Source organism: Anthonomus grandis, chromosome 8 (assembly GCF_022605725.1).
Source record: "Anthonomus grandis grandis chromosome 8, icAntGran1.3, whole genome shotgun sequence".
Classification (NCBI taxonomy): Eukaryota; Metazoa; Arthropoda; class Insecta; order Coleoptera; family Curculionidae; genus Anthonomus; species Anthonomus grandis.
The window spans coordinates 24,311,444-24,338,697 of NC_065553.1; the positions used below are offsets into that span (position 1 = coordinate 24,311,444).

General features: G+C 33.1%; 1 protein-coding gene across 2 annotated transcripts in view; it reads right to left on the minus strand.

Moving 5' to 3' along the window:
- The window catches only part of LOC126739971 (ankyrin repeat domain-containing protein SOWAHB-like), a 344,656-nt gene that overhangs the window by 311,663 nt on the left and 5,739 nt on the right, over positions 1 to 27,254 (minus strand). For both annotated transcript variants that reach the window (XM_050445806.1, XM_050445807.1), the window contains exons 2-3: positions 19,844 to 20,246; positions 19,540 to 19,726 (exon numbers count right to left, since the gene is read on the minus strand). In XM_050445806.1, coding sequence (XP_050301763.1) covers positions 19,540 to 19,726; positions 19,844 to 20,246 — 590 coding nt within the window. The remainder of the gene's footprint in view (positions 1 to 19,539; positions 19,727 to 19,843; positions 20,247 to 27,254) is intronic.

Sequence of the window (27,254 nt, forward strand, 5' to 3'; positions counted from 1 at the left end):
TACTGCAATCTATGACAATCTGCGAGATTTCTTATTTTATTATATAACTTGATATCGTCTGCATAAAGTAAAAAATCGCAATCTAATTTATCACCAATATCGTTAATAAAATAGTTAAACAGTAGCGGTCCAAGCACAGATCCCTGCGGGACACCAGAAACTACATCATAGGAGCTTGACCTTTCGCCGTATAACTCCACGTACTGCCTTCTACCACATAGATATGAGCGCAACAATTGAAGAGAGACAGCTGAAAATCCAAAATTACTAAGCTTATCAACAATTAAACTATGATTCAATTGATCGAAAGCCTTGAGCCTTTGAATATACCCAGTTTTTCTCCAATAATTCTGCTCGATCGTGTTGAATCTAAAACTAAAGCACTACAAACCATTTCTGCCTGCGTTCTATCTCCTGGACTTTTTCAATAGGTGGTTAGTTCTTGAGCTTTGATGTGACAATTTCCACAAGGAGAGATCTGGGAGGAAAAAGGATGTCTTAAAATTTGACACATTTAAAATAGTTTTAGCGCAAGGAATCGGTCTATTTTCAAAATTTACGGAGAATAAATCCCTGCATTGTACTGCCGAATTGCGTCCATAAAACCATTTAATCAATTGAACTTTTTCAAGAGGTATAAACGCTTTAAGACTCAACAATGCAGCATACAGCAAAATGATGTCTGCTGATTGTGCCGTGTCGAAACTAGCAAATCAGATGATGGAAATCCGCCACATCGCTTATCAATCAGAAAGTAAATGAGAAACAGTGTTGCCATTTATAATGCCTATGTGTAGTTTTCTATTCGCCAATCTGTATATGTCTCTCGTCGTCAACCCTTTGTACAGGGTGAGTTTTTCAAAGCGCGGAGTAGTATTATGCATTGATGATATTATTTATCGATGACGTGCTCCTGGACTATTATTTGGTTAAGCATTCTTCACATTTTAAAAATATTTTGGACTATACAGGGTGTTCCGAAAAAGCAGGGCACTACAAAAGTTAATTTTTTTAAATGGAACACCCTGTATTGCAAAACATTTTTGAATTCTTTGCGTAATTACCAATCTTTTTTGATAATGGTTTAATATGCCAAAAATTAATAGTTTAGGAGATAAATCAAATTTTGTTAAAAATTTAGAATTTGCACGCATCTCTTTAATATTAAAATTTAGCACCTAAATTTTGAATACAGACTTAATTTTTATCATCAGAAGTAAAATAAAGTTACTTTGATATGCGTGCTATGTAAAATTATTCATTTTGTTATACAGGGTGTTTTTTTGAAAGGCCAAACTTGCCCAACTTTAAATATAAAAATCTCTCTTATTTTAAATGAAACACCCTGTATATTTTCATGTCATCTAATAGCTTACTTAAGAGCCTATAAATTTTATTAATAATGTCCTATCTCTATATCTAACAGTTTTTGAGATATCATGGATTTTTCTGTTTTTCTCCTGTAAAAACTGACAATGCCGACTTAAAGTTTTGAAGCACCTCGTATTTTTTATGTATCCATCAAGGCGCCGTGGAAACAAATGAAAAAAATCTCAATAACAAAAAGACAGTTACATTAGTTAATTAGAGATTAATAGTTAGATTTGTTTTAAGGTGTTTTTTAGATATTTGTTTTCAATATTAAAAATGAATTATTCAAGAAATGAATTTATTGATATGATTTTTGTTTTGGGTGAAGGAAATAAAAATTGTCTGCTAGCTCAAAGGCTATATAGAGAAAAATATCCTCAACGGCGCACACCCGATTCCCGCAGTTTTCGCGTTGTTATGGACCGATTTATGACGACTGGTAGCGTGGATCTGCCAAAACGTAATGTTGCTAATAGGGTGGCAAATGAAGGTAAAGAACTTGAAATTCTTTTGCAAATTGAGGAGGATCCCCACATTGGTAGCCGTAGGTTAGCCTTACTTTCTGATGTTTCGCAGACAACGGTAAACCGGACAACACGGAAATATAAATACCACCCATATCACATTAAGTTGCATCAAGAACTTCACAATCAAGATTTTCAGCTACGTGTAACTTTTTGTGAATGGTTACTTCGCAAAATTGAAATTAATCCAAATTTTGTTAACTATATTATGTATTCCGACGAGGCGACATTTAAAAGCAATGGTGCTGTCAATAGGCATAATATGCACTATTATGCAACAGAGAACCCTCATTGGGTACGTGAGGTTCAGCACCAGAATCATTGGTCCCTTAATGTATGGTGCGGCATCCATAATAACCGTATAATTGGACCATATTTTTTTAATGAACCTTTGAATGGGCATTCATATCGAGTATTTTTACAGCAGCAATTGCCTGAATTATTAGAAGAAGTCAATCTCCAGGAACGGCAAAGTATGTGGTTTCAACAAGATGGTGCGCCTCCCCATTTTCATCGTGCAGTAAGGGAATATTTGGATCAAGAATATCCTCAAAGATGGATTGGTCGCGGAGGATTTGTTGCATGGCCGCCAAGGTCTTGCGATCTTACGCCGCTAGATTTCTTTCTGTGGGGTTATCTCAAAGATAAAGTCTATGCAACAAAACCAACTACAAGGGAGGATATGATTATTAGAATTAGGGATGCCTGTCAAACCGTAACACCAGGAATGTTATACCATGTTCGACAAAATATAATTAAAAGAATTAATATTTGTATCGAACAAGGAGGACATATCTTTGAACATTTGTTGAACAGAAATTAACTTTTATTATATAAAAATAAGTGAATTTAATAAAAAGAAACGTCCATAAATTTGTTTCATTTTATAAAAAAAAAATAACACGAAATGAAGAAATCTAAGTATATTTCAAAAACTATTAGAGATAGGGATAGAATATTATTAATAAAATTTATAGGCTCTTAAGTAAGCTATTAGATGACATGAAAATATACAGGGTGTTTCATTTAAAATAAGAGAGATTTTTATATTTAAAGTTGGGCAAGTTTGGCCTTTCAAAAAAAACACCCTGTATAACAAAATGAATAATTTTACATAGCACGCATATCAAAGTAACTTTATTTTACTTCTGATGATAAAAATTAAGTCTGTATTCAAAATTTAGGTGCTAAATTTTAATATTAAAGAGATGCGTGCAAATTCTAAATTTTTAACAAAATTTGATTTATCTCCTAAACTATTAGTTTTTGGCATATTAAACCATTATCAAAAAAGATTGGTAATTACGCAAAGAATTCAAAAATGTTTTGCAATACAGGGTGTTCCATTTAAAAAAATTAACTTTTGTAGTGCCCTGCTTTTTCGGAGCACTCTATATAGTCCAAAATATTTTTAAAATGTGAAGAATGCTTAACCAAATAATAGTCCAGGAGCACGTCATCGATAAATAATATCATCAATGCATAATACTACTCCGCGCTTTGAAAAACTCACCCTGTAGTTGACTGATGGGACAGATTACGAGATACTTATGTCTAGCAGTGCAGACTACTGCCAATAATTTGTGCAATCAAATACTGTTTAATTAAGAAAATATCCTCAATGTTAGCTAAATGATCTATAAACTATCAAGACAGATTTAATGAGTTATCCCAAAGTGAAAATTCTAAATCGTTGTTACATGCGCGTGTTGCATACCGCAGCCTCCAACCCGTTCTCGGTATAAAAAATCAATTATTCGGGTACCACCCGAGGTACCCACCATGGGGCAACGTCGATGGGCTGCCAATATGGTTTTTTATGGCCCATTTCGACTTGTCACGGTTCTCGGTGTTGGGCCCGTGAGGCGCCACTCTATTGTTTCATTTTTTTTTCATCTCTTCAATTGAAACCGTTTCATTTTTCGAAAAGGGGTTGGAACAATCGAACCTGCGGGGGTTGGTAATTTATTGGGTGCCTTGCGAACCCGTTTCGTTCCATAAATTGTCTTCTAAAAGGTTCTCTTTTTGTTGTCGGATGGGCCCTCGTACTACTACTACTACGACTGCAATATTCATAAACAGCTAAATTCACTTCTTTTGTCAGCTACAAACGAGCTGGACTGTACGATTAATAGGGCTGTAGAGTAAATATTGGGCTTTGCGAGAGTACATCGCTAATTATTTTAATTGGTACATAGCAATAATGGGGCTCGTTATTAGTCCGGCGGGAGCATGCATGGATGGCACTGCCAAAAATAGTATTCGATATGATTTAAAACGCTCTAGAACGTCATGTGCAGCAATTATTAGGCGCTCCAGTTTATATCTGTTGCTAATTAGTGGGATTTTAATGCGACGGCTCTCTCGGTTTTAAATAATGTAATGAACGGGAGGAGGCGGCGGCATAAAATCATTTTCCTACGGTAGTTTAATGAATATTTCTTGTACATATGGATTATTTATTAACTAAAAAACATATTAAGAAAACTTAAGCAGTTTTAGAATTTTGAGGATACTATGTGTGTCTAAATTCTTGAGTTAAAAATACGTTTTGTCTGTCAATTCCATCGTCAGGTTTGACTTTATATAGTTTTGCAGTTGCAATTAAATGTCTCTATATTCGGCTTCAAATATATTCGATTGTTTGCAGACGTTCATATGTAAATTTTGATGAAGCTCAAAAGCTAGTCAACGTACAAAAAAGAATAACCATTCATTTTATTCGTAGTATAAGTTCTGCAGATTTTTATGAAAAGAGATAAAAAAAAGATTTTTATTCATAAGAATCCTTAAAACTGTTTTGGAATTATGCTAATGATGAAAATGAAATCTTGATAGAAAATTGTATTTTTAATAGCACAGTGCCTTCTAACACATCTGATAAATACACTTTTTTAGTCAATAGTGTTATTTTAGTACCTACGTGGCCAAACTCCAGGAGGTGATTCTATGAGTAATTTCAAGATGAAAAGTACGCATAAACATAGGTCCGGAAATGCTTCATTTTCAAGATACAGGGTGTCCAACTTTTTTAAAAATCGGTTTTTCCTAAACATCTTAATAAGCTTTCAGTCGATTTTTTCAAATTTACCAGTGATATTAAGGGCAGTAAGAGGCTAATTTAGCCCCAATTAGATTAAAATTATTATGTCCAGTGGCGTCCCAGAAGACACCCTACCCAATATTTTTGACGAAAAAATTATGCGCCACAGACTTTTTTTTAATGTTTTTATTTATATCGAATTAAGCAGCTAAAATTACAACTTTTTTGTCTCCTGAGTTTCTTACATATCTTTCTTTGTTTGCGAGATAAAAAATTAAAAGCACTTTATTGCATGTCCTCGAGAAAATAACATAATAAAATATTAGAACCACCAAACTAATTCATCAATGAAAATTAGACGAAAGTCGTCGCTTGAATGTTTTCGCACAGATTAAAACTAATTTCAATAAAACAAATTAACATAAAATAATCGCATAACGTAATAATTTATAACAGCAATGTTTTAAAAGTAACAAAAAATAAGAGTGCCATAGAAGGAAAAACAATACTATTTAAACAAATCTGACTTTGACATAACTTAAAACAGTGTGTACTTAACTATTGCAATTATTTGAAGTGCTTCGAAGAGTATTAAGCCAATAAAATTACTAATATTGGAAAATGGTTCACTTTACACCATAACACAGAAATGGCCGATATGCATTTGGTTATTGAATGGCTAAAGGCAATTCTAGATGCATTTATCAAGAAAAACAGCCTCATCGCAGTATACCAAAAAGACAAACATTTGTGAGAATACATCAAAGGCACATTTCAAAGGTCGGCTGCTGTAATTGGGAGACTTGCCACAGTAAGAACACTGGAGATTGAGGAAGCGGTTTTACAGAAAGTTGAGCATAGCTCTGTACGCGCAAAATTGCAGAACAATTAAATATTTCTCACTTTACTGTATGGCAGATTTTAATAGAGTATAAACTGTATCCTTACCACATACAGCGTGTTCAAGGGTTATTACCTGCCGATTTCTCCCAACGAGTTGTTTATTTTACTTGGCTTTTGCAACAACAGGTAGCGTTTCCAAGAGTTCTATCCCGTATTTCATTTATCGATGAAGCGTGTTTTTCCCGAAATTCAATCATGAACTTTCACAATAATAATATCTGGGCTGAAGAAAATCCCCATGCGGTTAAGGAAGTTAATTTTAGCAACAGTTTTTCATGAATGTTTGGGTTGGCATTGGACCTCATATTTTACCCCCAAGATTTAATGGTCAAGAATATCGTAATTTTTTGGCATTTAAAGTCCCTCGTTTACAAAACTCCAGTCAACACTGAAGAAGAATTAACCCAACGGATACGGGATTTATATGATCAGATAATACATACGCCGGGAATATTTCAACAAGTTCGGCAATCAATGTTAAGACGAGCTAATGTTTGCGTTGAGGTTGAAGGAGGGCCTTTTCAGCAACTATTATAAATTTAGTGTTATTTATTGTTAATTTAAATACGTTTTTTTAAATTTGAACAAAATCGACTGAAAGTTTATTAAGATATTTAGAAAAAAACCAATTTTTTAACAAAGTTTGACCCTGTATTTTGAAAATGAAGCATTTCTGGACCTATCTTTATGTGGACTTTTCATCTTGAAATTACTCATAGAATCACCTCCTAGAGTTTAGCCACAAACTTAAATAACACCCTGTATATATTGTTATAAATAGACCTTATTGTTATATAAACGACCACCCCCTCCATAGTAGAATTCCTCTGACTGTGATCCAATAATTAAAAAAATTAAAAATGCATTTTTACAATACAAAAACAACCCATTTCTAGAAAACTATATATTGTGTTCCAAAATTAAACCTGAAACTAGAAAAATTCTCAAGCAAAGGCCAATCATGGGTTTCATGGTGCTCAAACCTAAATAAACACGCAAATACAGTCGTATCGATATGCTCGGACAGCAGAGCTGCCATTAAGGCTATCACGGCCGCAAAGGTAAGCTCGAAGCTTGTACTAGAGTGCATAAAAGTCCTAAAAAAACTGGTACAGGTTGGCTGCAGGGTCCAGCTTGTCTGGATACCTGGCCACGCTGGCCATGCAGGTAATAAGGAAGCGGACTCTCTTGCCAGACTGGGATCCGCGAATGTGCCGATGGGGATTAATATCGCCAAATGCGTTGCGGTCGCGTCAATGAAGGGCCTGCTGGATAAGTCGACCCACCGAAGATAGACTGAGTCCCCTGGTATGAGGCAGGCCAAAGCGCACATAGGTGGGCCCTCTGCCTGTCTCACCAAAAATCTACTACGCCTAAAAAGACGCGAAATTTGGCTAGTGGAAGGTCTTTTAACCGGTCACTGGCACTTAAGAAGCCATCTGCATACTATCGGTATTGCGGACAACCCGGAATGCCGATGGTGCTGTGAGCAGATTGAAACCGTTGACCATGTAGTCGGGAAGCGCCCAGCACTCACGCGCGCCGGGTTCAAATACTTGGGTAACACTTTCAGTGTACCGAGTGACTTTAAGTCCTTCAGACCAGAGAGCCTTATCGGTTTCTCTAAAACCGCTGGGCACTGGTTACCCATGGTGGGGCATGACGGGTCCATCAGGAGACCTATAATTATGCACAACTGCCTTGGCAGCCCACTGTTTCGATAATTCAATTCAAACACGCAAATCCATCTAAAATATGTTAACAAGCTAGGAAAATCCCTAGAAAACATATTTATTCAAAACCAACAGCCTCGGACAATTGGCTTGAAGATTTTTTTAATAAAGTTAGTCCTACAGTTAACAGAGAATAGAAAAGGTGTAAATTAAACTACTCGGAAAATATTTTTTTATGTAAGCCTTTTACGTTAAATGAACTTGATTGCTTTAGTCAAAAAAAACATGCAATACTTAATAATAATAATAATAATAATAGGTCAGTTTATTTGTCAGTAATATTACAATTTTACAATAATCTCTCAATGATATATTATTGTAAAAGGCAGCAAAGCTGATATTGAATAAACACCATTTTATTGTTATAGCTGTAAATTAGAAATAATACAGTCAATTCAGTGTTTATACTTTTAGATTAATATTGCAGAGTAATAACATAAAATAAGAATTAAGTCATAATTTTATTATAATATCAACCAATTGAAAAAAAAAACAAAAAACAGTATCCCAATACGCAGTTCTTCAATTCTTAAGTTTTCTTCTTTCTTCTTTTTATGTACCCACCCAAAATACGAACAACCATACAAAAAAAAACGAAACTAGCTGTATCTAAGCAATTCATTTTTATACACATCCTTAAGCTACGGTTTGTTAGAACACTGCGCGACGCATAGCATAAACGTTCAACAGAATCTACCTTGATCGACGCACGGTAGTTTTCATACAAGTATTTTGTTAGTTCCTAATTGTATGCTGGTGGGTGCAGATGGAGACAAACGTATTTTGTCACATTTTCATATATTTATAGTCTATAATATAAGAATAATCATTATGTCTAAAAAATTTTTGCTGGCGATGCTTATTACAATATACTTGAATTGGATCTTTTGAGTTTAATTAGTTGTCGTCGCCAAAACAAAACTGAAAATCGAATGTTTTCTAATAGATGTTTGGAAGGGGCTTATAAAGTAACAATAGAAAAAAGACTATTTGGAAACGACTACAAATTTCAGGAATATTTTCCACTATCCACAGAATTATTTCAATTAGTGTTAGATTATATAAGAGCTGATATTACCAAACATCCTTACAACAGGCGCCAAAATCCAATTAGTCCAGAAGAAAAACTCAGCTTGACTTTAAGGTAAATGATAAAAGTAATATAAAGCACTTTTACTTTATTTATAGAACTTATTTATGTTAAATGTATGTTTAACAATATTCGTAAAAGTTCATACTGTGGTTCTTCTGAAAAAACGTTCGAGATGGCCCCAGATGCGGCAGTCTAGCTGCGAAAATTGGCATCTGATGCTGAATTTGACTCGGAATAGTATCCTTGGTGCGCTGATGTATTGGACCATTGTTTATTAGTAAAGGATTCAATTTCTTTTTGCGTAATTTCATCAATTTCATATTTTGAAACGAGAGACATAATTTCGGCTTTATTGATTGGTGAAAATTTGGAAAATGTTGATGCCACAGTATTAAAAAACATATTTATTGCATGGTCCATTGACTCGGTTGGTTGGGTTGTCGTTATCTAATAAATGGCGTAAAAAAGCAGTTCTTTCTTCTCGTCCCTTTCTAATTTCGCTTAGAACTATCATGTTTTTGTCTTTTAAATGTGTGGTTTTCTTTTTTTTTTGTGGAGTTTCAATATTGATTTGCTCAGTATCCTTACATCGCTTTGAACTATTTGAGGTTTCAGTATGTTCAGATATTGCTGTTTCTATATCACATTGGGTTTCATCCTCGTGGTTTTCCATTTCCAGCTGCTCAGATTGTGTTTCATCTTGCGAAACATCCGATTCTTGTTGAATGCTATCTTGGGTATTACTTATTGTGCTAGAATAAAAAAAATGTAATTGTTTGTCACTATCAAAGCAGAGGGATTTTAAGGATTTTAAAGTTTTGAGTAAATACCTTCTTTCATCCAGTGATGTAGAATCCAAAAAGCGGAGGTGTTAAAATTTCTTCAGGAATGAGTTCTCAGTGTCATCTGTTCTTTGAGATCCTGTACCCGTGCCTTTGGTGTAGTCCTTTCTCTTTCTTTGGTAGTAATCTCTTATAGACTTCCACCTATTTTTACATCCCATATCTAAAAACCAATCAAGAATAAGTCATCGGAAGAAGAATTTTAGTACACTAATGCGCAATATTTTTATTGCAGGTTCTTGGCAACTGGAGAGTCATACAGGTCACTATCCTTTCAATACAGAATTCACCATAGTTGGATTAGCATATGTGTAAAACAAGTTCTACAAAGTATTGTTAAACGTATGCTTCATATCTATTTACCTCAGCCTAGTAAAGAACAAATGGAGGCAAATCCTTCAGATTTTAATAGCTTATGGAATTACCGAAATTGTTGTGCATCGATTGATGGTAAACACATAAGAATTCGTTGTCCATCCAATGCAGGATCTCTCTATTTTAATTACAAAAATTTTCATTCAATTGTTCTGCTAGCAGTCGTCGATGCAAGGTATAGATATGTGGCAATTGACGTAGGATCCTATGGCAGAGAAGGCTATGCGGGGATATTTATAAAATCAAACATAAGAAAGCAGATTGCTACTAACTGTTTTAATTTACCTCCTTCAAGAGTTACTCCTGGTACTAATATGCAGCAACCTCATGTAATATTGGGGGACGAGGCATTCAGTTTAACAACAAATATGATGAAACCATATTCACAAAATCAAGCAAAGCATGACAAGACAAAAGCCATTTATAACTACAGACATTCCAGGGCCAGAAGAACATCAGAAAATGCATTTGGTATAATGTGTCAGTACTTTAGAATATTCTACACACCAATAGCCGTGGCTCCAGAGGTAGCTGACAACATAATAGTTTCTGCTTGTATATTGCACAACATGTTTTGAAAGGCAAAAATGTTTTGTCCAAACAAAAATGCCAATAGAGTTCCGGATTTTCCAAAATAAAGTATGTTAAAGTTAACCGCCACTTGCGACAAAAGAGCATCATATGAAGCATTTGAGGTTAGTGATAACTTTAAAATCTATTTTAATACTATTGGGGCTGTACCATGGCAAGGCAAAATGGTGTCTCGTGTCGAGTAATATTATTATTGTCAAAATATTATATGTGCAATACGTGAAACGTGTTATTTTTTTATAATAATAAATATGCCCTTACCTTTCCTGTGAAGTTTTTCTCCAATTTCTTTCCATATATTAGTTTTCACAACACTATCCTTACAACTTTTACTCTTCACAGTGTACAATGAAGGATGTTCTCGTACAAGATCAATCAACTTTTCATCTTCCTCTAAAGAAAATTTGGTTGCCATTTTTCAACGTGTTTTTTATCTGCCCACTTTCAGCTTAACTGAACGACTGCGTCAAAATCAAACTCGGTTTGATTTCAGCGCACACAGTCGACGCTGTCTGTCGTGCGCCTACCTAAGCAGAACTTAACAAAACGCTCTTCTTTATTTACACACGTTTGAATTCAACGGACGTGCGCAGCGTTCAGCAGAATGTGAGTTTTGCGCCGCGTACTGTTCTAACAAACCGTAGCTTTAAACGTTGTTGGTCCGAGGCTTCTCATGTCAAGGGAAATTTGAATGTATATGTAGATATTGTAGGAGAATGATCTCAAAAATAGAGCAGTTTTGTGTGAAGGAGGAGATAACAAGCCCTTAAACCTTCGGTAAAAGGTTCAAGGTATGAACATCTGCTTTGAACTTTATTTTATTATACAGGTATGGTGGACTCTTACAAAATATTATCCTGTGAAACAAGGCAGCCGAATGAGTGCGGTTTTCCATATTCGGCCAATTTCACGATTTTAATTTATGAATTACTGGCTCAAACTTTCCTATGCCGTATACAAACCGCAAGCAGGACCTCTGAACTCTCTGTATTCTGTCCCTGTCTTATTTATTATTTATTTTTTATTTTTTAACAATACAGCCCAATAGAATAAACCATTTATAGAGCCAAAGGTTACAATAACGTTTTAATAATGCTTAAGATATAATAAAAACATACATAAACCAAAATATTCTCCGCGACATCATAGTATAAACTATATTTTAATAATTTATAGCAACAATCCTAAGATTCTTATATAAAAATAAGCAACAACAAATTATTAATTTAAAAAAAAGATATATACCTGTATACCTAAATCTTAAAGAGAGAAAAAAAACATAAATAATATAAACAGCAAAATTAATTGGATAATCCCAAAAACGCTCTTACAACTTCAGCACCAGAGCATTTAAATAAATGAAATAAAATTATTACACATTACATACAGGGGTGAATATAAGAGTATATTCGTATTTGCCTTGGTACAGTAAAAGGTTTTAGTATTCCTGGAATTTAATCGTAGTATACAAAAATTTGATTTATCTAGAAATTCAGAACAGTCCATATCCCCACGCAGAATTCTATGTAACAACACAACTGAAGCTTTGTTTCTCCTGAATTCCAGAGATTCCAAGGAGAATCGAGTTAAAAGCAGATTATATAAACGTACAAAGCTAAAAAATAAAGTTTTTATTGCTTCTGTGTTATTAAAACCCCAACAGTTGCGCACTATAAAGCCAAGTGTCCTACTAGGGCGACCAGAGACAGACTCCACCTGATCTACAAAGGTTAATTTAAAGTCAAAAAGTACACCCAAATCCGAAATGGATTAACACCGATTAATATTTGTTGATAACCATATTTAAATTTCATAGAATTTTTTTGCGTGAAAAAGTAAATCTTTAGTTAGGCATGGGCCATAAAGTGCGTCGCAGTAATTGAAGTGACTTAACACAAGGGCTTCTGTCAGTCTTAACTTTAGTCTCTGACTTAATGCACGCTTATGTGGATACAGCAATTTTAGATTTACATATGCCCTTCATATACACGCAGATACTGATCATGTGTCTGCGTGTTAAAAAAACCTTCATCTGGGTCTAAAATTACCCCCAAATTTCTAGCTTTTTTAATAAAGGATAGTTCTAAATTGCTCAATTTTAGTTTTAATTGGTTCTCTAAATCATTTTTTTGCCGAAACCAAGTACTTCAGTTTTTAAGAGGTTTAATTTTAAGTGATGTTTTTCTGAGTTTTCCACGAGTTGATTCAAGTCTTTACTTATGGGAAGTTGAGCTTGTGCTATATTATTTGGTGTGACACAGTAAAATAATTGTTTGTTATCAGCAAAGTTGTAGTCAGTGCAGTATTCATTGCATGCGTGAGATAACAAGCAAAACACTAATGGAGATAACCCCAAACCCTGTGGGACACCACAGTAGAGCGTCCCGCTGTCTGAACACCCTTTATAGGTCTCTACATATTGAACCCTGTTAAATAAATAGCTCTTGATCAGTTCTACAGCACTTTGTGAAAGTCCAATATGCCGTAACAAAGCGAAAAGAACCTGGTAACTAACCTTATCGAAAGCTCTTCTGCAGTCTAATAGTATTAAAACACAAAAGTTTCCAAAATCCAGACTGGATATTATTGAATGAATAACATCAAACAATGCTCATACCCAACAGAGTTAACCATAGATTATAATGAATTATATTTTAACATATCAGTATTCAGATCTCTGAGAACTACTGAATAGTCATAGGTCACTAAAAGTTGTGGAACAACTTCGTACAGGAAATTTATAATTTCAAACGCTTTCGACTTATGGGGCCTGTATATTATAAGTATTGCAATATTGTGTATACCAAATTTAACATTTAGGAGCATAAATTCAAAGTTTACATTATTCACATATATTACAATTTCGCACTGAAACATTGACCTGACATAGATGCCAACACCACCCCACACTGTCTTATCTATCCTTTGTAAAAAAATTATAACCTGGCATAGAAACGCATTGCTAATGCAGCTACGTTTCACTTATGCCAAAAATATCATATTTATTGTTTACAAAATTGAGAAAATCCGAAAAACTTGGCAATAGAGATCTAATATTTAAATTGGGTACATTTAAATAAGAATTTAATTGTTTTTTAGCCATTTCTTACAAGCTATAGATAAAAAATAAACTATATAAAAAAACCAATAAAAATAGCTATTTATCCCAGTAAAAAAAAAGTTATTCGTAATTAATTTGAGATCCGAACTTTAAAAGATATTTCTGATAGGCAAGACAATTTTTATCAAAGCTATAGTGGTTAGTATAGATAGACTTTATATTATCTTTGTTATAAGAACCTAATTTAACACAATTAATACACATTTTTTTCTTTAAAAATACATTCTTTCAATTTATGATTTTTTCCGCATTTGAGACAAGTGTCTTTTTGTTCGCGACAGTCTTCTACCGTATGACCATATGCACAACATCGAAAACATTTAATTACACGCAGATAGTCCTCCACAACTGACTTTCTCTATCCAACATAAACCAATCCTATTCCAAGAGGGCGCTTACGAAGTGCCGGGGAAATTTCAATCACAAGGTCAATTTTGTTATTGCGTTGCTTTAACTTGATAATATATTTCATTTCAGATGCTAAATCTGAGATATCATTTAAAGACGTTATATTGCCCATTATTTGGTCTGGTGTATCTTACCATTCTAAACGCACTCCCTATATGATTAATCTTGGATTAAATTTTTTAGCTTGATCAATATTATATTTTTTGCCTATTTTTGCAATTAAACTAGTTTTTAACGTTTACAGTGGTCTATCGTCTTGACAGCGTACTGCAACTCCACCACAAATTTTCGTTGTATTGTTTATACAAACTTTAATCTGACCCGGATTTACGGATTGTGTAATGTCATTTAAAACATCATCCTGCTTTGTATTCTCGTTGTTACTTTTAACAATTAAGACAGAAGAATTTGATAGAAGTGCTACTATTATTAGGTAATAATTTAGTTTTCAAGCTATTATTTTTATTACTCTCAAGGGAATTTAAAATTGTTTTCTGCGAGTTAATGGTATATTCACAGTTTTTTAATAGCCTATTAGTTAACTCAAGCTCTTGCTGCAAACAGGAAACCTTGATTTCTAAAAAAGTATTTTGAGTATCGACTTCGTTGCCCTTAAAAGCCCTTGTAACACTTTTATTACATTTTTTGCATAGACAATGTAGGTTTGGTGTATCAACAATAACTTTTAACCATGAATCCTTAATACCAGAGCATTACACGTGAGACTTAGTCGAACAACCGATGCATTTAATATGCTTGTTATTAACAATGAAATGGTCGCTACACTAGCAGCATGTATCCACATGTACATCCGGAGCCATGTTGAGCTCTATCTAATGCAAGGAAAATGAGCACAATCTGGGAACGTTGCAAGGCGATCACCAAAATTTTACTGCACAGTAAGCAGTGGAAATCGAAATCCCAGATAATTGTTATTACAAATATGCATGAACACCGCCAAAAAAAAAGTAAACATACAAATAAGCACTTATTGTTTTACAAGTAAAAAGATAAGAATGGAACTTGCCTTCAATAGCCGGTAAAGACTGTATTATAAATATTAACAGAATATCCTTTTTACTTATTAAAATTTGCAAAAAATTCTGCTTCTAAACGTTTTCAAGGAGTAAAATACTTAATGGAATAAATCATGGAAAAATATTTTTAAGGATCACAAACAAATTACTGTAAGTTAATTATAAAGATACCTTCCAAATACTGGCATAAAAAACTTAATGAGGACATGTGTTTTGTAACAACAATTATCAGAATGAAATTTGGACATACTAGTTTTCCAGCCCATCTCAATAAAATTATGTCTCTTCTCAATAAAGTTCTACCATCTGATAAATGTATCATCTGCAACACTATAGGTAATTGAAATCCCATATTTCTATAGTGTAAAAAATATATTCAAGAAATTGAAGCATTACTATTAAAACTTAGAACAGAATGTAAAGTTAAAAGTGTCTCTTTAATGTTATGGACTTACTAGCACTCGAAAATGTCAAAGTAAATATGTCTCTAATTGTCTTTCCAAACCAAATAGGACTTTAAATCATGTATTTCTCAACAATCTCTATATGTCTAATCGCAGGTCAATCTTGTGTTTTTGTCAAGCTAAAAGTCGCCCTGCTAAACCTCAGTGGTGTGAAAAGTGTGACCATGTCCTTTATGTTTAGCATAGGGAACGAAAAAAAAATTATATAAAGTCCAGTTCAGAAATCTATTAGAATCTTTGATGTGCCGCGAGTAGTCCGTGTGCCGGTGTTTCTTGTATTGTCACATGGCATGCATGTTTAAATCGCAAAATTTTATGTGGAAAGAGTCATAAAGTAATTTTCTAAGCGATATTTAATCATTCAATTAAATAAATAAATGTTTTAAACATTCTTTAAAAAATTTATGCATTTGATTCGTAAAATTTGACTACATACACCCACGTACTATTTTGTTAGACTTCTGACCTCAGTCACAGCCACTCAAGCGTTGCACAGGTCCGGCCTTAAAATTAATTTGTATTTAAAATGTTATTATTCTGGATTTTTGGGCTTAGTTTTATAGAGTTAGAAATTCAGGATAGTTGATAGCAGAAATAATATTTAATTTAAAGATAAGATTTAAGTACATAAAATCAGTTTAACCAAAAATTTTAATTTAATAAGTTTAGTTTTTAGTGCCATCAATGGGGTGTTTATAATAAGTGATGAGAAAACAGGTGGTACAAATTACTTAGGCCCATTTATTCTGTGGATTGAGGCATTAACGATTTACTTTTTGACACAAAAGGGTAAAATGTTTTGGTTTAAAATTTTATATATTTTCTTTTTTTTGGGGATTGAGATTTATTTTTATTTGGTGGTTATTATTAATGGGGATTTTGGCTGGCACATTCAATGTCTAATTTTTTTTTTAATTTATACATATTATGATATATTATTATTATAACTTACTCACGAAAACCTCATCTCTATATTTAGTACTAACATCTTTTGATAAAAAGTAATTATGTAGTCAGAAAAGTGGAAGTATATTTTTTTAAATCAACTTTTGCATTACAAACCATCTAATGCGTCTAAGATACAAGTTACTTACAAAAAAAACACACTTTGCATCCTCACTGTAATATTTATTAATTTGTTTTTCTCATCTTTAGTTATTGTGCATAATAGGAGAGATTAGATGAAAATTAATAAAAATAAATGCTTATACTAAAAACTAAAAATCTTATAGAAAACACTACATTTTAAGTATACTGGATCGTAAAATTACAGTGAGGATAGAACCTTTATAAATTTAGCCACTCATTTGAAACTGGCTCAAAGAGTTAATACAATTTTTTGCCTTTTTCTTCAGCAGTTTCTTCAATTAAGGAATGAAACAGTTTCTCTGTTGCTGCTATGGATTCCAACTTCATCTCGCACTGAAGCATATGGATACTAAAACACATTTAAAAATTGTACACGAGCAGCAGAAATAATGAATATTAATAAATTTATAATATTTTTTTTTAAATAATTACAACTCTCAATTTCCAATATATGTGAAGATGTGTTTGAGATTTTTTCAGAAAGCCTTGAATAGTATGATGCATTATCCATAACAATCGCACTGTATATGTTATCGCATACATGTTTTTATGATAGTCCACATTGCACTCTTCTATTTTTTGCCACACAATGTTAGTTCATCTTTCACCCAACCTTCTTTTGAACCACAATGAATAATGATCATCCGAAATCCCCTGTTTGGTGAAACATCTTTTAGGACACATTTGTTAGAACAGTACAACCCTTTTTTGCCGTGTCATTTGTATCATACTATGTTTCGTCTAAATAATATATGGATGTTTCTTCCTTTCGATTTTTTTAAATTTTCTCCAAATATTCTATACGCCACCTGACAATTCGAGTATTTTCCATTACAACAGCCCTTTTGTTAACCACCTTAAACTTAAATCCAAGTTTTATCAGGTATCTCAAGGTTGACACTGAGAAATGTTTGTCCCTTGCCGATAAGGTGTCCTTAACCATCTCTATGGTCGGAACCTCATTGTTTTTGTATTTAGAAAACACAACTTCTCTTAGCAATTTGGCAATATCCGTGCCTTTTTTTATAAAATAGCATATTGTACTATAGGAAACCCCTCTTAAAAATGCTGTTTTTTGCAAAACACTACAATCATTTGTGTACTGAGGATTATTCCTTAGCTGGTTATAGACTGCTGTTTTAAAACTGCTTGATTTTTCCCTGTAGCTTCTACTTCCCTTGCTTCTTTCTCTGCTTCCTCAACTTCCTCATTTTCAAAAATGAGCGATCAGAGCTATCTGAGTCTAAATCACTGTCCAGATCACTCTTATTGCTTTCATTACAAATGTTGTCTTTGTCGTCTTGTCGTCATGTCTTTCTTGTGCACCCACGGTCTCCATAAGCCCGTGTTTCTTTCCTCTTCATTTGGCAAATTTCCCTGCCCATTTTCCCAGGGTCGAAATATTTTAAGATCTTTAAGTATAATACCAAAAGAAATCTACAAACACAAATAAAAAACACACTTCCTCACGGTAAAAACTGCAAACAATTTAGACGAACACAGACCCATATCTAAATTCTCCACTCGCATAAACGTGTAAAACGCAAAACCGGCAAAACCCATCAAATAATAATAACCTCAATGAGTCCTCTCCCAACTATTAAAGGTGATAGAGCCATCCTTAAAGATCTTTTTAAAAACACGACGAAAGTAATACAAAAACGACCCAAAAATGTATCTGGGTACGGCCCCGTAATCCTCAAAATCAGTGGAATAGAGAGAGAGAGATACACAATAACTTGCACAGCCTAAAGTAGGAATCGCGAGAACGCAGGCGTTTCTCTTTGTTTAATAGAATGGCTAAAAAGAGGTGAGAAGTCTGTGAGTGCTGGGAGTGTTTAAAATGTTTTGTAAAATGCTTGGATTTTAGTCCGCGGTCAATTTTTTGATATTATTCTCTTGTGATATTATTTTCTTTCTACAAACTGATATTTTCGAAAGAAAAATGAAAAATAGTGTGAAACATGGGGTTTTACGTATATTTAAAATGATTTCATAGATAAATTATATAAAGTTTTGCCATTTAAACATGTATATCATGCGACAATAAATACGACATAGGCGCACGGAGTATTTAGTTCCGCATCTGCGACACCTCAAAGATTCTAATAGATCTCTGAACTGAACTTTACATTTAATGCACATTGTATTTAAGTTATAGAAGACTCATACTTGTAGATTGAAGCAAAAAAAACTCAGTATTTTAAATGTAGGAAAATGTATTTTCTTATATAAAAAAATTGCAACTGGCTGTCTTACTATCACACCATGCCAAAAAAAAAATCTCCAAATGTTAAGTCTAAATAAAAACTGCCTCAGCATATCAAACGCTTGAGTTAAAAATACATTTTGACTGTCAGATCCATCATCAGGAATTATTTTAGATGAACTTAAAAGAATTATTAGGAAAACTCAAGTAGTTTTGCAGTTATAATTAAACTTTTGTATATTAGGCTTCAAACATTCATATTCAAATTGTTCCAAAAATTTCGTATGTAAATCTCCGTGTTTTTCAAAAACTAGCCAACATACAAAAAAGTATAACCACTCTTTTTGTTTGTAATGAAGTTCCTACAGCTTTTGATGAGACCCTTAGTAGAACCTTTAAAGCTCTCTTGGAGTCACCCTCAAAGAGAGGTTTTTGGTTTGGAAACCATTAAAAATATTTCGATTTTTTTTACACTAAATTAGAAAGAACCCTGAGGATGAGTTTGATAGTAGAAACGTAGATAAAACTAAAATATTTATAATACTTAAATAAGCTCTTACTCACAAAATTCGAAAATTCATATTATAGCACCAGATATCTATCACATACACTATTGGTAGACCTGTGATAATTAAATATATAATCGTTCAGGAATATTTAAATTATTGACACATAATATTCATAGAATGTTCTATTAGGTTTGTAATTAAGTTACAAAAACAGACCAATAACTTACCCAATTTTTACTTCTATCCTTTTCAGCGCTCTTAGGAATCCTGGGACTCAACTCGTCTTCCACCGAAGCCAACCTATTAAACTGTTGCGTTCTCTCTTTCACACTTAGGCCCCCCTTTTCCGTATTTTCTAGGCTTTTTAAAGTATTCTTTGACGTCTTGTCCAGCGGTTCTTGCAGAACGTTAGACCTACGCATTTAAAAAAAAATAAATCTAAAGAAGGGACCATTTTTAAAGGAAAATTCTCAGGTGTGTTAAATGATAATGCTCTAATTTACTAAGATATAGACTTTAAAAAATCCTCACCTAGAGTTACTCCTGTTCTGCCTGGGAGGTGCCAAAGGCTTATCATCCACTGTGGAACACGAACTCAAACTGATACTATCCAAAGACTGAGAGGGAGAAATGGGAGAATACACCGGAGGAGGATTTCTGTAAGGTGGTGGCTGCCTAGTCGGAGTGTTAAGTGAGGTGGTGCTCCCATAGCTGGTGTTGATAGGTGAAAGGGGCAAGCCAATGTTGTTTCTGGGGTCACTTTGGGCGGAAAGTGAGTTTAGGGATATGGTCGAGGTACTCAACGGAGAAGATTGGACGTCCAACGAATTGTACGAGAGATATTTGGTTTTGAGGAGCAGCACTTTTTCGTCACCTTCTTGTTTTGTGTGGGCCACGGTGTTGATGTATTCTTTAAATTTTTGCCGGTTAATGTCTGCAAATGGGAATAAATGTTGCTTAATTGGGGGTTTGTAAGGAATGGAATTTGGTTTTAAAATTATTTTTAAAAGGTGAAGTTATTATGATTAGTATTAATTGTCTCTTCGTTGGTTTCTACGAAATGTTGGTATTTTGGAATATCTGAATATGGTATTAACTTCTTTAAAGAATATCTATATAATCCTGAAAGTTGTGTTATGACAGTCCAATGGTTAGAAAAACAATGTTCAGAGTTTAGACAAACGAATCAAGGCGTACGTCAGGGTTCTATACTATCACCTTTACTTTTTTCACTCTACGTGGCAGACATGTATAAAGTTGTACAACATTCCACATTACAGCAGTATGCTGACGACTCACAACTGTATATTATATAACACTCCAGTTCTAATTGTCCCAGAGGCAAAAAATTTGGGTATCATATTTGATAATTATCTCTCTTTTGAGCCCCATGTAAAAAACAAAATTAATTAAAGCAGCCTATTTACGCCTGAAAAACCTTTCTAAATTTAAACGGAACTTGTCCAGAAAACAGAAATATTTACTTTGTGAAAGCCTTGTTTTATCTTTGTTCGATTACGGTGATGTGGTACATGGTGGCTCTTTACGTCAAGTACCAAAAACGCAATTCAAAAAATTCAAAATTCCTGTATGCGATTTGCCTATAATATCCCATATAGAAACCATATAACGCCATATCTTAATGACAAAAATTTATTAAATATGACAAACAGACGAAAGCATCATATGTTTAACTTTATTTATCGGATTATAAAGGAGGGTCAACCGGCAAACTTGCGAGATGAATTTTTCAATTTTGAGCATGGACCCATGACGCGAAACAATGATATTTTTGTTGTGCCACGCCACAGAACCGCATCATTTCAGCGCTATTTCAAATTTGCGGGGGTTAAAATGTGGAATAGTATTCCATCCAGCATTAAACAACTATCTTTAAACATATTTTCTAAAAAAATTAAATCACAGTTGCCAGTTCAACAAAGAATAGGTTAATTAACATCAGGTACAAATGAGGGTAAAAATCTAAAAAAAAAATCATTATTAATCGTCATTAGTTGAAAATTGTCTTTATCCCTTGTGGTCATCGACATCGACATTTTACATTTTTGCTTTTTTTTAGGGTCTTAAATATTGGGCGTTACCCTCATTGGTTCTTTTATCCGCTGCCGCATCTGGATTAATTTTCTTTATTATTATTATTGTTTGTTTCCTTTTGATTTATTTAATATAAATTAATTATTTTTAAGGGTTATTTCGTCTGTACCAACAAAATAACGGTTTTTATAATCGAGAATTAAACCTTTTTGTCAAAAATTTCAATTAGATTTATAACTGTATTTTATAATTTTATTTATTGGCAAATAAAGCATTTGAATTTGGTGTCACATGCCCAGGCATCAAGGTGCACTACAGTAAGTCTCAATTTGAGATTTCATGTTTTTCGACAAATTGTTCTCTTTGCTGATATCAAGTTATGTCTTTTGGTAAATCTTTCAAATTCAAATTCAAATTCAAAAACTTTTTATTTATCCCAAAATAAATTACACTTCATTTTTAAATATAACAATAATCTCGGTTGATGATAAATAAAGGACTACCCTGCGATTATTAAACCGATACACAAGTCTGGAACTTATTTTCAGAAATGTGTAGAGCGCCCCAAAAACTAAAACCTATAAAAAACTAAAACCTAAAGAAAAAAAAATCACTATTTATACTTAACAATAAAGTTAATAATTTTCAGTTTATGACAATAATTTTGGTATCCGGTCAAGCACAAGAACCCCCCATAGGTCACTAGGAGAATAGCACTAATAATTCATTATTATTTATAAATTGGACTGACAGAGAACGCACAGATCTAGCCACAAATAGTCAGATAATTTCAACATTTTCTCACATTTTTATTAAATTGTACCTTGCTCTTGCAAAAGTTTATTTTTAATGTGTTTTGAAAATGTAGATATTGCTAAAGTTTTTTTTTCAATTGGAATATTGTTCCATATTTGAGGTGCAACAAAAGCAAAGGATTTTTGGAAATTTGCAGAACGGTGTTGCGGTACAAGAAAATTGCCAGTATAGCGAGTTTGGTGATAGTGATCTCTAGATATGAAAAGTTGATATAAATATGGCGGTTGCTTGGATTTTAAAACTCTATAAATAAAATTGGTTAAATGTAGCGTACGTCGATTAGCCATAGATAATATTGAGTGTTTATTTAAGTGTGGAGTAATATGATCTCTATACAAAATATTATATGAAAATCGCAAACACGCATTTTGCAACTTCTGAATAGATTTAGAAATTCTGTTAGTCAAAGAGCTGTGATAAATGATGTCACCATAATCCAACAAAGATAAAACAAGAGAGTTACATAAATGGTATTTTGTTGTTGAGGGTAAAAATCTGTTTACTTGATATATTTTCTTCAATCTTAAATAGGCAATGCAAAGTTTCTTTTTTATATGCGTTTCGAAAGTTAATCTTGTGTCAAGGTAAACACCTAAATTCTTGACTTCTGTGACAACAGGCAATCTTTCATTATCTATCATAATATTTAAATGTTGATTAATATTTGCTATTCTGGCTTTGTTCTCTCCCAACAATATTACACATGATTTTGCAGCATTTAGCTTAAGATTATGATTATTTGCAAAACTTCGAATTTTTTTAGGTCATCATTAAGATTTTTCTGAAAATGCTGCAATAGATCTTGATTAAATGAAATGTACAATTGGGAATCATCAGCAAACTGTTGTATAAGCTTAGCCAACAACATCCGGTGACACAGTGTGTCAAAGGCCTTACTGAAGTCTAATAGGCAGAGGCACGTGATTTCTTTCCGATCCTGATCAAGCCTTACATCATTCAGCAAGTTTATTAGGCAGGTACTAGTGCTAAAATTTTTTTTAAATCCAGATTGGCTAGGCGGAATTATTTTTTTAGATTCGACAAATGAAACAATCTGTTGATAAATGTGCTTTTCCAAAATTTTTGATATAGCCTGCAAAATACTTATGGGTCGAAGATCTTTAAAGTCTCCTGGATTTGAAACTTTTGGTAATGATAAAATAATAGATTTTTTCCATAAGTCCGGGTAACTATTTTCTAGAATACAAGTATTAATAATATTTATTAAAGCATATTTACAATAAGGAAAGCATAATTTAATATCTCTTATTGATATCTCGTCTTCGCCTGTGGCATTAGTGCTAATAGAATTTAAAATTTGGATGAATGCTTCTTCGTCTATCAGACCAAACCTTAACTCCTCGGTAAATGATTGATGCCTATTTTGTTTATAAAAATTAACCTTTTCATCTGAGGTAGTATATGTACTTGAATTAGAATTTACAAAATAATTATTTATTGCAGATGGATCTGGAAATAGCTGAAAAATGTCATTGATATTTTTAGTTTTGGTCAGATTCAACCTTTCAGCAGATTTCCAAAAATCCCTTCCAGACTTTGTAGAAAGAGATTGAAAGTAAGCTATTTTCTCACGGGCTATGGCATGTTTAGTCGTATTTCGAAGTTCCCTATAGTATTGCAGTTTGGCGTCGGTTCCATGCTGTAGATATTTCTTGTGGGCCTTATCTCTTAATTTCATTAGCAACTTAATGTTATTCGTAATCCATGGTGTATATGGCCTATCCTGGATTTTTTTTTGTTTTAAGGGAGCATGCTTGTTAAGTAAAACAACTTAAGTAAACAGAAAGATTTTATGGAAAACTCTTAAGAATCTTAATATTTTAAACAAAAAGTCCGGTGATACCATTCCCAACAATCTTAATAACCCGAATGAAATAAACAACTTTTTTCTTCAATTTTCTCAACTTGAACCACCAGATCCGGACTTGATTTTATTATATACTACTAGTACGGCAAAAAACTTTATTGAGCTTTTTTCTTTTAGATTGACGGATGAACAGGAAGTTTACACTGCCTTATCATCAATAAAATCAAATGCCGTTGGCCCGGATAGTCTAAACAGTGAAATGCTAAAATTATGCTGCCCTCAGATTCTAAATATTTTAGTTAATATTTATAACTCGTGTATTCTCGTATCTAAATTTCCAGACTCCTGGAAAATTACTAGGGTTTTTCCGTTGCCAAAAACTAAAACCGAGCCCACAAACCTTTCAGAATTAAGACCCATATCCATTTTATCACCCTGCTCGAAAATATTTGAAAAAATCTTAACCGCTAGAATAATAGAACACCTGAATAAACACAATATCCTTCCCTTGAGACAATCGGGCTTTAGAAAAGGTTACAGTTGCTGTACAGCATTGTTGGACGTGGTTGATTCAATAATGTCAAATATAGACTCTGGAAACTCATGTGTTTTGATATTGTTAGACTACACAAGAGCGTTTGATAAGGTAAACCACCAGGTTCTGTTCGCTTTGCTATTGCATATTGGATTTTCACAGAGTGCTGTCGATCTAATTAAAAGCTATTTATCTAATAGGGTTCAATATGTAGAAACTGATAAGGGATGTTCGGACAAAGGGTCGATTCACTCTGGTGTTTCACAGGGCTCCGGGCTATCCCCGTTACTATTCTGCATATACACCTGTTATCTCACACATGCCCTTGAACACTGTATTGATTATAGTTTTGCTGATGATAAACAATTATTATACTCTGTCACACCTAATAGCATAGCACAAACTCAACTTAACATAAATAAAGATTTGAATCAACTAGTTCGAAACTCAGAAAAACACCAGTTAAAATTAAACCCTTTAAAAACTAAAATACTTGCTTTTGGAAAACAAAAAATTGACTTAGAAAACCAACTTAAAATTAATTTAAATAACTCAGAGCTTACCTTTGAAAAAAAATCTAGGAATTTGGGGGTAATTTTAGATACAGATTTAAGATTCAGCGAACATGTATCTGCGTGTGTACAGAGGGCGTATGCAAATTTAAAGCTGTTATATCCACATAGGCGTGCACTAAGTCAAAAACTAAAATTAACATTGTCAGATGCTCTTGTGTTAAGTCACTTTAATTATTGTGATGCATTGTATGGTCCATGCCTAACCAAACAGGATAGGGACAGGATACAGCGAGTTCAGAGGTCGTGTTTGCGGTTTGCATTTGGCATAAGGAAGTTTGAGCCAGTAATTCACAAACTCAAAACTTGCAATTGGTTGTATATGGAAAATCGCCGTACATTTCACTCCGCTGTCTTATTCCACAGAATAATATTTAATAAAAGTCCACCATATTTGTACAACAAAATAAAGTTTAGAACATATTTTCACAACTTAAACCTAAGGTATAGGGGCTTAATATCTCCTCCTTTCCATAAGACTGCCTTGTTTGCAAGATCTTTCTCTTATAATGTTTACCTATTATACAATCATATTCCTCTCGAAATGAAAATACTCACGCCAACAAAATTCAAATATCTATATAAAAATAACTTGCTAACACTAAGTTTTGTTGTTTTTTATTTATCTTTTTTTTTCAGACGGTATAGTGTACTTGTGTTTTGGGTAGGTACAAACGTCTACTATAAGTATAAGAACTAGGAACTATTAGGATGTTTTAGGTAAAAACAGTGTTGTAATTTACTTGTGTTGAAATTATAAAACTACATACTACTTATGATTTGCTATTGTGCTAACATTGAATCTATATATTAATTTAATATTCTTTGTTGTTAGTTACAGTTACAAAATTTTCACTGAGTTTATTCAATATCAGTTTTACTGCCTTAAACTCCATTTTGCAGTAATACATTTATCATGTATGAAGAATGTATACCAATAATGGATTGTAAACTTGTACTATTACTGGCAAATAAATTTATTTATTATTATTATTATTATTATTATAAACGAATTAAAATTGTTTAATTTATTATTAATATTAGTTATATAATAAATAATATCCCAATTTAGTGCTCGAGCGTCCCTCTCAAAGTCACCCACTGTAATATCGTTATAATTTCTAAAAAAACAAATTTTTGAAATGGCTTGTTTGAAATCAAATTAAAGCATGCAAAAGTTAAACAGTGATCAGATACACTTTCTGAAATAGGTACCACCTCACAACTTTCAGGGATGAATGTTTTACTTGTTATAATTAGATCTAATAAACTCGAGTTATCTCCAGTGTGACTAAACCGAGTAGGGTTTTTAACATATTGCTCCAAATCATAATTTTGAAGCAATTTGATAAAATCATTTTTTGGTGTAGTTTGGTTTAGAAAATTAATGTTATAGTCTCCGACAAAAATTGGATAGTCACAAAAAGGTACGGTAAGACTTAAAATGTCCTCAAAGCTGTCTAAAAAGTTATTAATGTTTGCAGATGGTGGTTTGTATATTGTGGTGAAAATAACAGATTTTTTGTATAAGACCCTTAAGGTGCCGATAATTGGTACGTTTACCTTATAGTCTAAAAGATACAAAAAAGACCTATTTACCAGAAGAACTTACAATCAAAAAGATGTTTAACCTCTTTAAGGAAAAGCATCTAAATGCTAAAGTCTCGTATGAAACGTACAGAACAATCTTTAATAAAGAATTCAATATTGCTTTTGGATACCCTAGAAGTGACACATGCGCAACGTGTGATGAATTTCAAATTAAGCTTAAAAGTTTGACTGATACTGATAAAATTAGAGAATTAACCGTTATGAACGAGTTGCATAAAAGAAAGGCTGAGGCGTTTTATTCAAGGAAAAGAAAAGCCAAAAAAGCTGCAAAAAAAAGCAACAAAAAGGAAGCCATCTGCATTGATTTTGCAAAAAATATTTCAATTCCTAAAATTGCCACTACGCCTTTAATGTACATGTCCTCTGTTCGGGTCAATCTATTGTTTATACATATGATGAAGGAGAGGCTAAAAAAGGATCAAACGAAGTTGCATCTTTTTTTCTCCATTTTATCAATAATTATTTAGACGACGATGTTGAAGAACTGCAAATCTTCTGTGACTCTGCCGGAGGACAAAATAAAAA